A 12,442-nucleotide genomic window follows, 5' to 3' on the forward strand; every position below is an offset into this window, starting at 1 on the left:
CATTTATCATGTATATTTTTATCAAATATAAATATTAGAAGAAAACATCTGAAAGAAAAGTTTAAGTACTGAAATGACTGCAACCAAAACAAAAAATCTAAATATTATTTAAAAATAATACAAAAGCAAAAGCCCACAATAAAATTACTAAAGCTTAAACTGGAATTAAAATATCAGATATCAATAAACATTATTATATATATATATATATATATATATATATATATATATATATATATATATATATATATATATAATGTAATTTACCTTTAAATTGTAAAATATTTAAACATCATGATTCATAACTCATAATTCCAGAGAATGATACTGAATGGTATTTTTGCTTTATATTAATGCAAATTTGTGGTGAAATCATGAAAATAATGTACAAATGCAAAACTATTTCATGGCCCTAACAACAACAAAAATTGTCTTGAGTAATATTTGTAGTTTTTTTTTTTAAGTTTGATATTAAAACTTTTCTTTGTGAGATTCTCCCACACACTGCATACAATAGTGAGTGATGGAGATTATAAACATGGCGTACCATATCTGGCAGAGATGAGGATCGTCATGGTTAATGATGAAATGTTTTCCATGGGAGATTCTCTCTCCGTCATGCATGCACACCTGACACTGTGACGGTTCCACACACTTCATCAACATCTCATCTAAAACTTGCCCTTAGGGACAGAAGCAGACAGAATGTGTGAATGAAAGTGAACTAGAAGTCTATGAAGTTCATTTACTCGCGAGTATGTGTGAATTGGCACTACCAGGTGGGCAGACAGCATGGCATCCCTCCACACATGTGACAGGACAGCTCAGAGACTCAGGGTGCTGGCAGTTGGGAGGGCAAGCGCTTCCACAGGCGTTATATTTCCACTCACACTCCACCCCTGCGTCCTTATTCAACTCCTCACAGCTCAGTGCTGCAAGTAAACAGTCAGTTACAACACACTGTTCTACAAAGTGACTTACAGTACATAGCATTATTTTGCCCCTTGGGATTAAAGGGCTAGTTTAACCATCAATAAACATCTGTTCTCACCAGGCTCAGAAATGAGCCAACATTAGATATTTGTCATTGCATTTAGGCCTATACAGTTTACAGTTACAGGTTTACTGCAGTTTTATGTATTTATATAATTGTATTTACTTTTTTTGTTTGTTTGTTTTTTTAATTATTTCGTATTTTATTATATTGTAGTATAGGCCAATACAGTTAGCAACAGAGTTCTATATATTTTTATTTCCATAAAACAAAATTTTTACACTTTTTACACACACACACACACACACACACACATATATATATATATATATATAAATGATTACAATAATTAGTTGAATGTCAAAGCTTTGTTTAAAAAAATAATGTCTAACTCTGAAATATATATTACAGTTAACTGTAAATCATACTCTGAACTCGCACAAACACTGGGAATGCTAAAATTTATTTTGCCCTTTAATTTGCTATTAATAAAATCATATTTTCACGACAGAACTATTTAACAGTTTAAAAGACTTGGAACACTGTGAATGATAGATTTGAACTACTTTTAGGGTACATTTACTGTTTTTGTCATTTTCTGGTGCTTTACAGCTTTTATAACCATCCACTTTTATTGTATTACAGAATATGAACAGTCATGTACATGAAATGACATGTGGGTGAGTAAATGAGTAGTAAGACTCACGGCACAAATTGTTGGACCTCCAGTTCACCACCAGTCCCTTCTGAGCACACTCGTGAGCGTAGGCAGCAATAGTGTTACAGAAACATGCACAATCACCCACAGACGGACACGAGCATGTGTCATGAGTACAGATGTCCCAGTACGGCTCAGGGTCCACCTGACACAGACAGAGAAATAAGCAAAAAAAAGAGTAAGCAATAGGAGTAATGACCACATGGCAATGTATTTTCCTAGTTTTAGTTGTGACTGACTGTTGAGTATAAATGTTACCAACCACACTATTGCACTCCCTGAAGATGGTGCTAGTGAGCACACGACAGGACTGCTCCACCGTCACCAGCTTCACCATGTCTGTGCTGCACTGAGACACAACCTGCACACACACGTCAAAATATGAGGTCATTTGATGCTTCTATATTCTGAGTCGCTGTAAGAATACACTTAAGTTCAGACCATGAACTCACCGGAACAGCATCAGCACAGCTGGGTCGAACTTTCCATGAGTTTCCAAAGTCTGCAGCATCCACCTCCATCTGGTTACCGCTGCTCAACAGGTCATTATTCTGAATGGCATCAAAATTTCCACAAAGGCCACAGACTTTCCCCTTAAACACACATACATAAATTTATTTTAAGCTTATTCATAATTAGAGACGCAGTTTGTGTAACCAGAGAATGTGTGTGTGTGTTTCATTTAACTGCACTACGGAAACAACTTGGATTTGTTTCAATTCTGGAACATTTTCAAAGGTAAAAATAATTTATAAATAATATTTAATTCATACATTTTGATTCATAGATGATTTTTGTCAGGGTTAGCCTTTTGCTTATTATTATATCTCACTTTTTTTCACGTATAAAATCTTTTTTACCTTTTAGAGTTAACGTGACAAAGGACATGCTCAAAGGTAAACGATTATTCATAAAATTTTATTCATAAATTATTTTCTTTAATAAAAACCGAGGTCAAAAACCAAAGTAAAAAGAAATCATTCATAAATAGTTTTTATTCATAAAATTTAATTCAAAAGTCTTTATTTAACAATTTTTTTTTATTTGTGTGAACTCCTAATAAATCGGAAATGCTTAAAGATAAAATAAATAAATATTTTTTATTCAAAAAATTGGATTCATAAATAAAAAAAAATATTTTAACATAATTTAAAATTATTTTTAATTGAGTTAACTCTTGCTAAAAATATTCATAAATAACTAAGTCTATGGTATGTGCTCATTAAGATAGCTAGGCAGATGAGTGTGTATGACTGTGTGTGTGTGTGTGTGTGTGTGTGTGTATGTGTGTGTGTGTGTTACCCTGTACTGTCCACTGATCTGCAGTGAGATTCGGGTTCCTGTGTCCCAGGTGATGGAGATGTGTTTACCCAGAAGGATGATGTAAAACTGTCCCGAGCGCACAATCTCAACCGCTGTCTCTTTCAGCACAGGCCTCTTCATCCTCACCTACAGAAGAAGATGACAACAGCGTAAGAAAGACAAAACCTGTATGCTTTTACTTCACATATAATGCTTACAGTAAGTAATATTTGTTAACATGGTGGAAGAATAACAGAATCAGTGCACTATACAAAATATGTTCAATATTTTAGTAATTATTTAATCACAACCTTTCTGATATTATAAGTGTGATTTTATACAACAGATATTTATTTATTTATTTATTTATTTAAATAATATATTTTAATTTCAGACAATTTCCAACAAAAAAAGCTGTTGCTATTGTGTTGACAAGTCATCATCCAGGACTGTAGATATCTGTTTATTAATGTAAAATATAACTCACTGAAAGTGTTTGTTTTACCTCGTTGTGTTCCATGACAATTAGTCCTCCCATGTACAACACTGTGATGCTTTTACTGCAGCGGTAACCTGCGATCCCACAAGCCGAGTTCTCCACCATAACCCTAAATGTGCCGTCCAACCCGTTACAGTAATCCTGCTCAGACAGACAGAAGAATGAGGCAAAACGAGAATATGAGGGAAAGAGGAAGAGAGAGAGAATATTGGCTTTACCTGAGCTAGCACGTATTGGCAAGGTCCAGGAAAGGAGAACTTCAGTCCATCGAAGCTGATGTAGTGTGTCTCTCCTATCACACGACACACACCGTCACACACACGCTGCGTACATTTCCACTGACGCTTCTCACAAACACTGGGACACACAAAGGGAAATGTAATTGAAATAGAATGATCGGAATGTTTATACATTTAACAAAATGACGTTACAGTGTCAGGATGAGCCCTGATTGGCTGATTTACCAGGTGTTGCAGTCCACATTAATGCTCTGTCCTGAGGCATAGGGACGGTTGTTATGGTAACAAGGGCACTGCTCTTGAGGAATGCATTCTTTTTTGTGTCGAACCTGCAAACAACCATTAAATCAATCCTGATCATTATTATTTTTTATGGTTTCAGAAGTATATTCCATTAAAAAGTTGCAAACTGAACTTTATCGGATATTAAAATATGAATTTCTTATGATGTGCATTCATGATATAACCTGTGCTCCTCCTGCAGGCATTTGACATACTATATCAAACTTCACACATGAGTTTATGTATTTGGAAGATGCAATGAAGTTGATAGATATAAAGTTCAAAAGTGTCACTTGGATTAATGATGCTAAATATTCAGCTTTGCATCATAGGAATACATTTCATGTTAATAAATATTTAAATAGAAAACAGTTATTTTGAATTGTAGTAATTTTTCACAATACTACTGTTTCATTTAGTTTTGATCATATATATGCAGCCTTGGTGAGAATAGGTTTTTTCTTAAAAAAAAATGGCCAAACTCTTGAATTGTAGTGTATTTTTCAAAAGTATTTTCAGAAATGTTTATGAAAACAGTGAAAGGTTGTAGTTAATGTAGTACAGATAAGGAAACATAAAGCTGTTCTGATCTGAATTAGTCGAAACCCTGGCTCATGAATATTAATGAGTTTCATTAATGTAAACACAATTTTGATGAGAGAAAATGTCCAACAGTTCATCGCAGTGTTTCCTAGTGTTCACTCTCAGACTAACCATTCCAGGTTGACACATACAGCCAGACACACATCCCTGACTGACACACTCCAGGTCCAGATTCTGGCAGGTCTTGGCACACTCTATCCCAGTATCCCTCACACTCTCACACTCAAACCGCTGCAGTGGAGGAGGACAAGTGATAGAGCGCCGCCCTACAGGTGAAAAACACACTCAAAGAATTCATTATATGTGTATATGTCTACTTTTGTATCACTGATGTGCAACTGAGCAAGTGCACAGAGATGTGAAAGTGAGGAGGAATACCTCTTGAAGAAGAATGTTCGTCAAAGAAGAGGTCAGACAGAGTAGATCCAGTGGCTTCGTTAGAAGTGCATTTCATGGATCCACTCTCACATACACTACAAGAAAACAAACACAGAAAAACATTACCACTGACATTTAAAACAATAATGAATACACACACACACATCTTTGATCAAAAATACAGTAAAAACAATAATATGTGAAATAAATTTTTTTTTACAGGTATTTGACCAAACATGAAAACTGTTGTGCATCTGTTTAATCAATAACCGTGCTGTTTTTTCCAGCTAACCAGATAGAGTGATGGTCCCCAATCATGTCATTTGGCTCAAAGATCTCTCCCTTATGGTGGCACGAGCAGTGTTCGGGAGGCACACACTCGCCCGCGTCGCTGAGGAACAGTCCTTTGGGGCAGAAACAGCCTTCCTCACAGAAGCCACCACAATCATCGTCAGGCAGCGACAGAGAGCGGCACGTCTGATTACACACACTCCCACACACCCCATACACCTGGTCATCCGGACAGGTCAGTTCTGTTCAAACACACACACAAACACACACGTGTTTGCTCCTCTGTCCTGAAGGAGACCTTCCATTGACTTTGGTTATGTAAACCTTCAAAATGCATTTTTAGATTTTCAATAACATATTATTTAGTATGTTTATTCAGCTGTTTTGCTGTCTTAACATACAATACACTGCAAAAAATGATTTTCTTGTTCAGTATTTTTGTCTTGTTTTCCAGAACAAATATCTAAACATTCTTAAATCAACATGCATTTACAGTACTCTAGAAGCATAATGAGTTTGCTTTGAAAAAACAACTAAAGTAATTTTATACTTATTAAAACAAAAGAAAAAAATAATACTTTCAAAAAGTAAAAAATATATTTAAATTAGTTATTTAATTATTTTTAATCATACATTAATCATAATTTAATAATATATAATAAATATATTTTAATAATATGTAATCATTTACAATTATTTTTCTTACCACATTAGCAGATTTCATGTTCTAATCAAAATTTTACTTAGTTTTGATATATTTTTCAAATAACAAGACATAATATCTTTTCTCAGTTCTCAATTTCAGAATGAAAATATATTTGTACTGAAAAATAATATAAAATACTAAGAAATAAAAACATATTTTGTATGGCACTTAGACACAGAATGAGATGTACCACAGTATCCATGTCCCCTCCAGTTGACTACCACTCCCTTGGCTGCGCAGGCGGCTGCATAGCTGCGAACAGCATTGCACAGGCACACTTGGCCGTCTGCGCAGGAGCAGACGTCATAGCGGCAGTTTTTTACATATGGCTCAGGGTTGACCACATTATGACAGGGATCAAACTTCACAGAGAGCAGCACGGCACAGGCCTCTTCTGCAAAACGTACTGTTGACAATACGACACGTTATCTGATGGTCTATGTTGCCCTCTAGTATTCAGTGCATATATAAATCATGATTTCATACTGGCAGCATTGAAGTTAGATGGTAATTCCTAAAAGTGCATTTATGCGCTTTAAATATGCATCTTTACAGGGTTGTGTTTTTGTATGAAAATTCTTTAACTTTTACATGTGGTGCCCCTGATTTTGAACATTGTTCATATACATGTATCTGTATGAGTGTGTGAGTGTTTATACCTCTCTTAGGGTTTAAAATACAGGGATCTGAGGGTTGCAATTGAACATTGTCACAGTCTGCGTTCATCTTCCATGCGTTGCCGAATCCTTCGACGCGTGTCTCCACCAGCCCGCCCACTGTTAAGAAGTCATCTCCTTGGTTACCATTATAATTACCGCACAGACCGCACGTTTTCCCGGCATAGGCTGGGTTTAGCTGCAAACACACACACACACACACACACACATATGCTCACATATCAGGTTTGCAGCACAGAAGTATTTGATACACGTCCCAGAGTCTGCTTTTCGCACACAGATTCTATTATAAGCGCATAGGGATATATTTATACATTATGTTCAGCACCTAAAGCTTCCAGCATTCTCATACACATCTGATCCTGACTGCTGGAAATTCCAGCTAAAACCAGTTCAAGGTGGTAGGTTGATTTACAGGACATTAGATGGTCGGTGGTTGTTATCTAAATTAAACTGGTTTAAAGAAGATGCTCAGCAGAATGTTCACACTGCTTTTTTTCATACAGTGAAAATTAATGGAAACAGAGGCAAAAAACTTTAAAAAAGACAAGAAATCACCATAAAACTGATATCATAGTTATTATACAGGTGGTCCATTAAACTGCAATATTTGAATGTATTCCAGTATAAATCCATTACAAAAAATATTGGCCATTTCCTCATACAAAACAATCATATGGTTTCAAAAGATTTTAAATTCTGCACAAAAGCTTTGGTCGTTTTATTTTTAGATTTTTTAACAATGGTAACACTAACGATGACACAATTTTCATTTATTTGGTAAACTTTTCTTTTAACCTGGTTAGAGCTGGTTGAGCTTGACCATGTTAAGCTGGTATAGCCTGGTTTTACCAGCAGAACGCACTTACTCTGAGTAAAACACGTCCTCTGCCATCCCATTCCAGATGAAGATTGTCACCATAACGCAGTCTCACAGATGACAACGCAGTATTCTGAACTCTTAATGCACCTACACACAATCACACAAAAACACATTATTGTTATAAGGTGCTATGATATTTACACCTTTGTTATTACATTACACTGCTCTTTTATTTGAAAGGAAAACAGCATCTGTATGTTCTGTGTATTTCATGCTGACAAACCATTTATTAGAGGTGTCTGCACATCCATTCCATCCACAGAGACCACGCCCCCATGCTTGAGGCGAACCGTCTGATTGGACAGATCATGGAACCTCAGTATAACTGATCGTGTGCAGACAGCATCTTGGTCATCAGCACACTTGAAGAGAAAATACAAACATAAGCAGACATCCTAACAAACAAGCACAAGTGCATATACCACAGGGAAGATTTCAGACCTGTGCAGTCTCAATGATGACAGAAAAAGAGTTGCTCTGGCAGTCTTTGGCCAGCAGATATTGACAAATACCACTGAAGGTGAAGAACTTATTGTCAAAGGTCTTATAATGGGACTGTCCTGTCACCAGACACTCCCCTAAGGAGACACAGAACAAGAAACAGATTAGATAACAGTGTTTGTAAAAAAAAAACATTTTCTCTTAATTAAAACTAAATAAAGTTCAACTGAAATAAAAAAAGTATTTATTTCAATTAAATCTAATTCAAAATATTACAGAAAAACTATATAACTATAACTATATTACTTGTATACAGTATATATAATAACACTATACTGTAGTAATGTTTGCTAATTGAGGCATTCTGAAATATTTTACGTCAATATGAAACTGCATTTTCTATACACTTTTGTTTCATATTGTGTTATATTTCCTGGTGAAATACGATATTTAGTATTTTTGTAAATTACATTGAATTACTAGTTAAGTTACAAATTCACATTTACCAGGGCATTCTTCATTGGTGCATTCCCATGATCCATGGCGACAGACGCTAAAAGTTAAGGTCAGTCAAGTTAAGACAATGTGTACAGATACAGCAGCCACAAATATTTGAATGCATTGTTTTGTAAAGTGCACGTATGTGTTTGTGTGTGTGTCCCACCATGTGTTGCATTCCTGTGATATGGAGGAAGCAGGAGGGTATCGGTGTCCAGCATGCATGCAGGAGCATTGAGAGACATCAACACAACGATCTCCATCCAGCACCTTACCCGCTGACACACACAGTTCACACATTCAACACTGAGCAGGAAAAACCACACTACAAAAATAACGTTTCGTGGTCAGTATCTGTTTCTTGTTTTTCAGTAGAAATATCTAAAGATACATTTACTTAAGCTAAATTTCAAAAGATTGCATCAGAGGAAAGGAAAATTTTAATTCCTGAATTTTTAAAGCTGAATTTTCAGCATCATCACTCCAGTCTTCAGTGTCACATGATCCTTCAGAAATCATTTGAATATTCTGATTTTTGGTGCTGAAGGTACATTTCATATTATTATCAATGTTTAAAACAGTTGTGTGGATTAATATTTTTGTAGAAACTTTTTTTAAGATTCTTGAATAGGAAGTTTAAAAGAGCAGCATTTATTTGAATTAGGAATCTTTTGTAACATTATAAATGTCTTTACTGTCACTTTACTATTTAAACTCTTCTAGACTGGCGGACAAATGTCTCTCTCACCTGGACAGTTGCAGCCATCAACACACTCCTCCTTACAGACTTCCTGGATGTTTATATTCTGACAGGAAGTGGAACAGGTCGGGGTGCAGTCGCTGTACTCCATGCCAATAGGACACTTAGGGGCTGAGCAAATGGAACCATATATTTATTTACACACAGTCAATATCAGACTTATGTGAAATGTATTTATACAATTGTGAAAGTAAGTATCATTGTATTACTCACAGCACTGGCTCTGTACATGCCAGTTGGACAGTGTTATGCCACGACTGGCACAGGTACGGGCATATTCCAGCATGGCCTGGCACACGCAGTCATCTTCTGTACTGCAATGACAGGCATCAGACTCACACACGGACACAAACGCAGCCGCATCCACGAGGTGAGCACAACGCAGGTAGAGTGCAGAGCTTCTCAAGGCTTCACACCGTGACATCTGATCCTGAAACACACACAAACACACTTAGAAATCTATATGATAAGGCACACAGAGGGTTGTTAATGTTTTGCTGGCAAGCGTCTGACTTTAGCTGACTCTCCGGTGCTGTTGCAGCTCTGAGACGGTGGCAAGACGCGTTTACAAGCTTCATCTGCTCCTTTCATGGCCCAGGAGTTTGCAAAGTCATATGGTTCATCTGCCAGAAAACCTAAAATACATAGCTATATTTAGTATTTTAATATTTGATTCTTATTTTCATTGCCATAATGTGAATTTTTTTTTTTTTTTTTTTTTTTGAAATATTATATATATATATATATATGGTAGCACTTTATTTTACAGTCCCTTTTCTCATGTACATACTATGTACTTATTATAGTAATTACAATAACTAGGTAATAACTAGGTGCTAACCCTGAACCTAGCCCAAAATCTAACCCTACCCATGTAGTTACCTTGTATTACCAGTACTTTCTTAGGTAAGTACACTTTATTATTTTCATTTTAGTATTTTATACAATTTGTTTAATTCATTTATGGTCATTTTAATTTTATGTTGAAACTTTTTATTAGAACAAACATTCCAAGAAAACAAATTCTTACACAATATTAGCACAAAAACAAAGATATTACACAACCACTACTGAAAAGGAAAGAGGGGGGATGGGGATGGCAAACAAACAAAAATCGCTAATTAATTAAATAAATATTTAAAAAAATAAAAACTAAGTGCTCATTTTAATTTAAAAAAATTGATTGAGTCCATACAGGAAAACTAAAAAATAAATTATCCAGACGCATTAAGTTAATTATAAGTTTGTTTGTTTTTAGAAGTCAACTAATCAAAAATATGCTTTATATTTAGGGTGAAATTTGACCATAACACCTTATTAGTTTTCACCTGTTCAAACGTGTTATCTTTCAGCTCTGTTATCTCTAGTTTCCCTGGCTCTCCTTATCATGCGGTTGACTCATGTGAAAGATTATGTTCTAAATTTAAACAGCTGATAAGTGCACCATCAACTACAAAAGAATAATGACAGGGCACTAACATACTGTACCCTTCAAACACACACACAAAGCTCTGAAACAAAGAGCTCTCTACTAAAACTTTCTAATGTTTTGTCTTCAGGATGAACACTGACGCCACCTATTTCCCCAGCTCTTATTAATCAGCATCCTGTGTTAACACATGATCTTACCGAAAGAGAGTTTGAAAGGTATGTTTCTGGATCTTTCCTGAATTTGTGTCTCACCTTCTTGTGCTGTGTATTCATCCTCCATCAAATAATTGTAGTTTCCACACAGGCCGCACGTACGGTTGCTGTGCTGCTTGGCGAGCATTAGTTGAATGTTATGCGAGGGATCTATACGGATGGAGAACCCGAACTCTTCGCTCCATAACCGAACATACCCCAGCTCATAGCCTGCGAACACAGAGCTCGATGCATACGGCAATGGGAGCCTGAAGGGGGAAAATTCTGAATTATATTTGATATGCTCTATTCTGCTGAAAAGACTAACTAGTAGTGTTTTATATGCTGGTACCACAAACCAGGCTGCTTAACTACTTTAACCAGCAACAGTAGCACTAACCAGAATAAACCAGCCCTTTAAACTGGTATTTTCAGCAGGGTATAGGGGTATAAAATGTATATAAAAAGAATGCCAAATTAATTGTTATCGTGATTTTTAACTAAAATAAAAATCAAATAAGGGAAGAATTTTTGATGAGTAAAAATGTGTGTGTGACCTTGGACCTTGGATTAATACATCATCAGCTGAATAAATAAGCTTTCCATTGATGTATGGTTTATTAAGATTTTTTTTGGCTATTGCTAAAAATATAACCCAGTGACTTAAGACTGGTTTTGTGCTCCAGGGTCACATTTTAAACGAAAATACTATTTCAGTCGTTCTTCTTCAAAATTTCATGTTTAATTGAGTGTGTTACTTATTTAATTATTCATGAAATTTACAACCTGGTGGAAATTTACTGGCGAACTGTTTAAATTTTACACCATTTTTTTCTTCAGTGTAGAATCACCTTTTTGAAGCATTTTGTTTTATATTTGTTTTAGGAAATTTACAACTTGTACCTCTCTGCTCCTTGTGACAGTGTCCCATCAACAGAGAGGTGAAGCTCGAAGAATTCTCCCAGAAATAAAGTCACTCCTTTCCTCTTTCCATGAGAGAAATCACCTAGACATAAACATACACAAAAGAAGGCATTTTATTACTGACAGTGTACAAGCTTTGCCATAGCTTGTTTAATTCATAAAAAACTATGTTTATATGTGTGTGTGTGTGTGTGTGTGTGTGTGTGTGTGTGTGTGTGTGTGTGTGTGTGTGTGTGTGTGTGTGTGTGTGTGTGTGTGTGTGTGTGTGTGTGAGAGAGAGAGAGAGAGAGAGAGAGAGAGAGAGAGAGAGAGAGAGAGAGAGAGAGAGAGAGAGAGAGAGAGAGAGAGAGAGAGACTGGCTTTTACCCAGTATGGAGAAGCTTCTGTGTTGACAGTCTCCCGCCAGCATGTAGCTGCAGTCTCCAGGGAACTCATAAATCACACCATCAAATGTTTGTATATGCTGCCGGCTAAACAGACTACAGCGACCAGACCCCTCGACTGACACCAATCCTACAGATCAAAGAAGTAAAGAGAGTTGAGCACTTGCACACCATTTTAATCAAAGTAACAACTAATGTTCAAAGGTTTGGGGTCGGTAAGATTTGAAATGTTTTCGAAAGA

The 12,442-nt window shown here is 35.9% G+C and overlaps 1 protein-coding gene across 1 annotated transcript in view; it reads right to left on the reverse strand.

Moving 5' to 3' along the window:
• The window catches only part of LOC132156333 (von Willebrand factor-like), a 28,967-nt gene that overhangs the window by 15,328 nt on the left and 1,197 nt on the right, over positions 1-12,442 (reverse strand). Inside the window, exons 3-27 of the mRNA XM_059565302.1 lie at positions 12,185-12,331; positions 11,798-11,900; positions 10,955-11,163; positions 9,785-9,906; positions 9,485-9,701; positions 9,260-9,382; positions 8,678-8,789; positions 8,520-8,566; positions 8,014-8,150; positions 7,796-7,934; positions 7,559-7,659; positions 6,672-6,867; positions 6,203-6,418; positions 5,308-5,548; positions 5,016-5,110; positions 4,749-4,903; positions 3,978-4,081; positions 3,732-3,870; positions 3,520-3,654; positions 3,015-3,161; positions 2,165-2,305; positions 1,975-2,073; positions 1,701-1,857; positions 777-932; positions 548-683 (exon numbers count right to left, since the gene is read on the reverse strand). Of these exons, the coding sequence (XP_059421285.1) occupies positions 548-683; positions 777-932; positions 1,701-1,857; positions 1,975-2,073; positions 2,165-2,305; positions 3,015-3,161; positions 3,520-3,654; positions 3,732-3,870; positions 3,978-4,081; positions 4,749-4,903; positions 5,016-5,110; positions 5,308-5,548; positions 6,203-6,418; positions 6,672-6,867; positions 7,559-7,659; positions 7,796-7,934; positions 8,014-8,150; positions 8,520-8,566; positions 8,678-8,789; positions 9,260-9,382; positions 9,485-9,701; positions 9,785-9,906; positions 10,955-11,163; positions 11,798-11,900; positions 12,185-12,331 (3,574 nt within the window). The remainder of the gene's footprint in view (positions 1-547; positions 684-776; positions 933-1,700; positions 1,858-1,974; positions 2,074-2,164; positions 2,306-3,014; positions 3,162-3,519; positions 3,655-3,731; positions 3,871-3,977; positions 4,082-4,748; positions 4,904-5,015; positions 5,111-5,307; positions 5,549-6,202; positions 6,419-6,671; positions 6,868-7,558; positions 7,660-7,795; positions 7,935-8,013; positions 8,151-8,519; positions 8,567-8,677; positions 8,790-9,259; positions 9,383-9,484; positions 9,702-9,784; positions 9,907-10,954; positions 11,164-11,797; positions 11,901-12,184; positions 12,332-12,442) is intronic.

The sequence above is a fragment of the Carassius carassius genome, chromosome 13 (assembly GCF_963082965.1).
Source record: "Carassius carassius chromosome 13, fCarCar2.1, whole genome shotgun sequence".
In the NCBI taxonomy this organism is placed as follows: domain Eukaryota; kingdom Metazoa; phylum Chordata; class Actinopteri; order Cypriniformes; family Cyprinidae; genus Carassius; species Carassius carassius.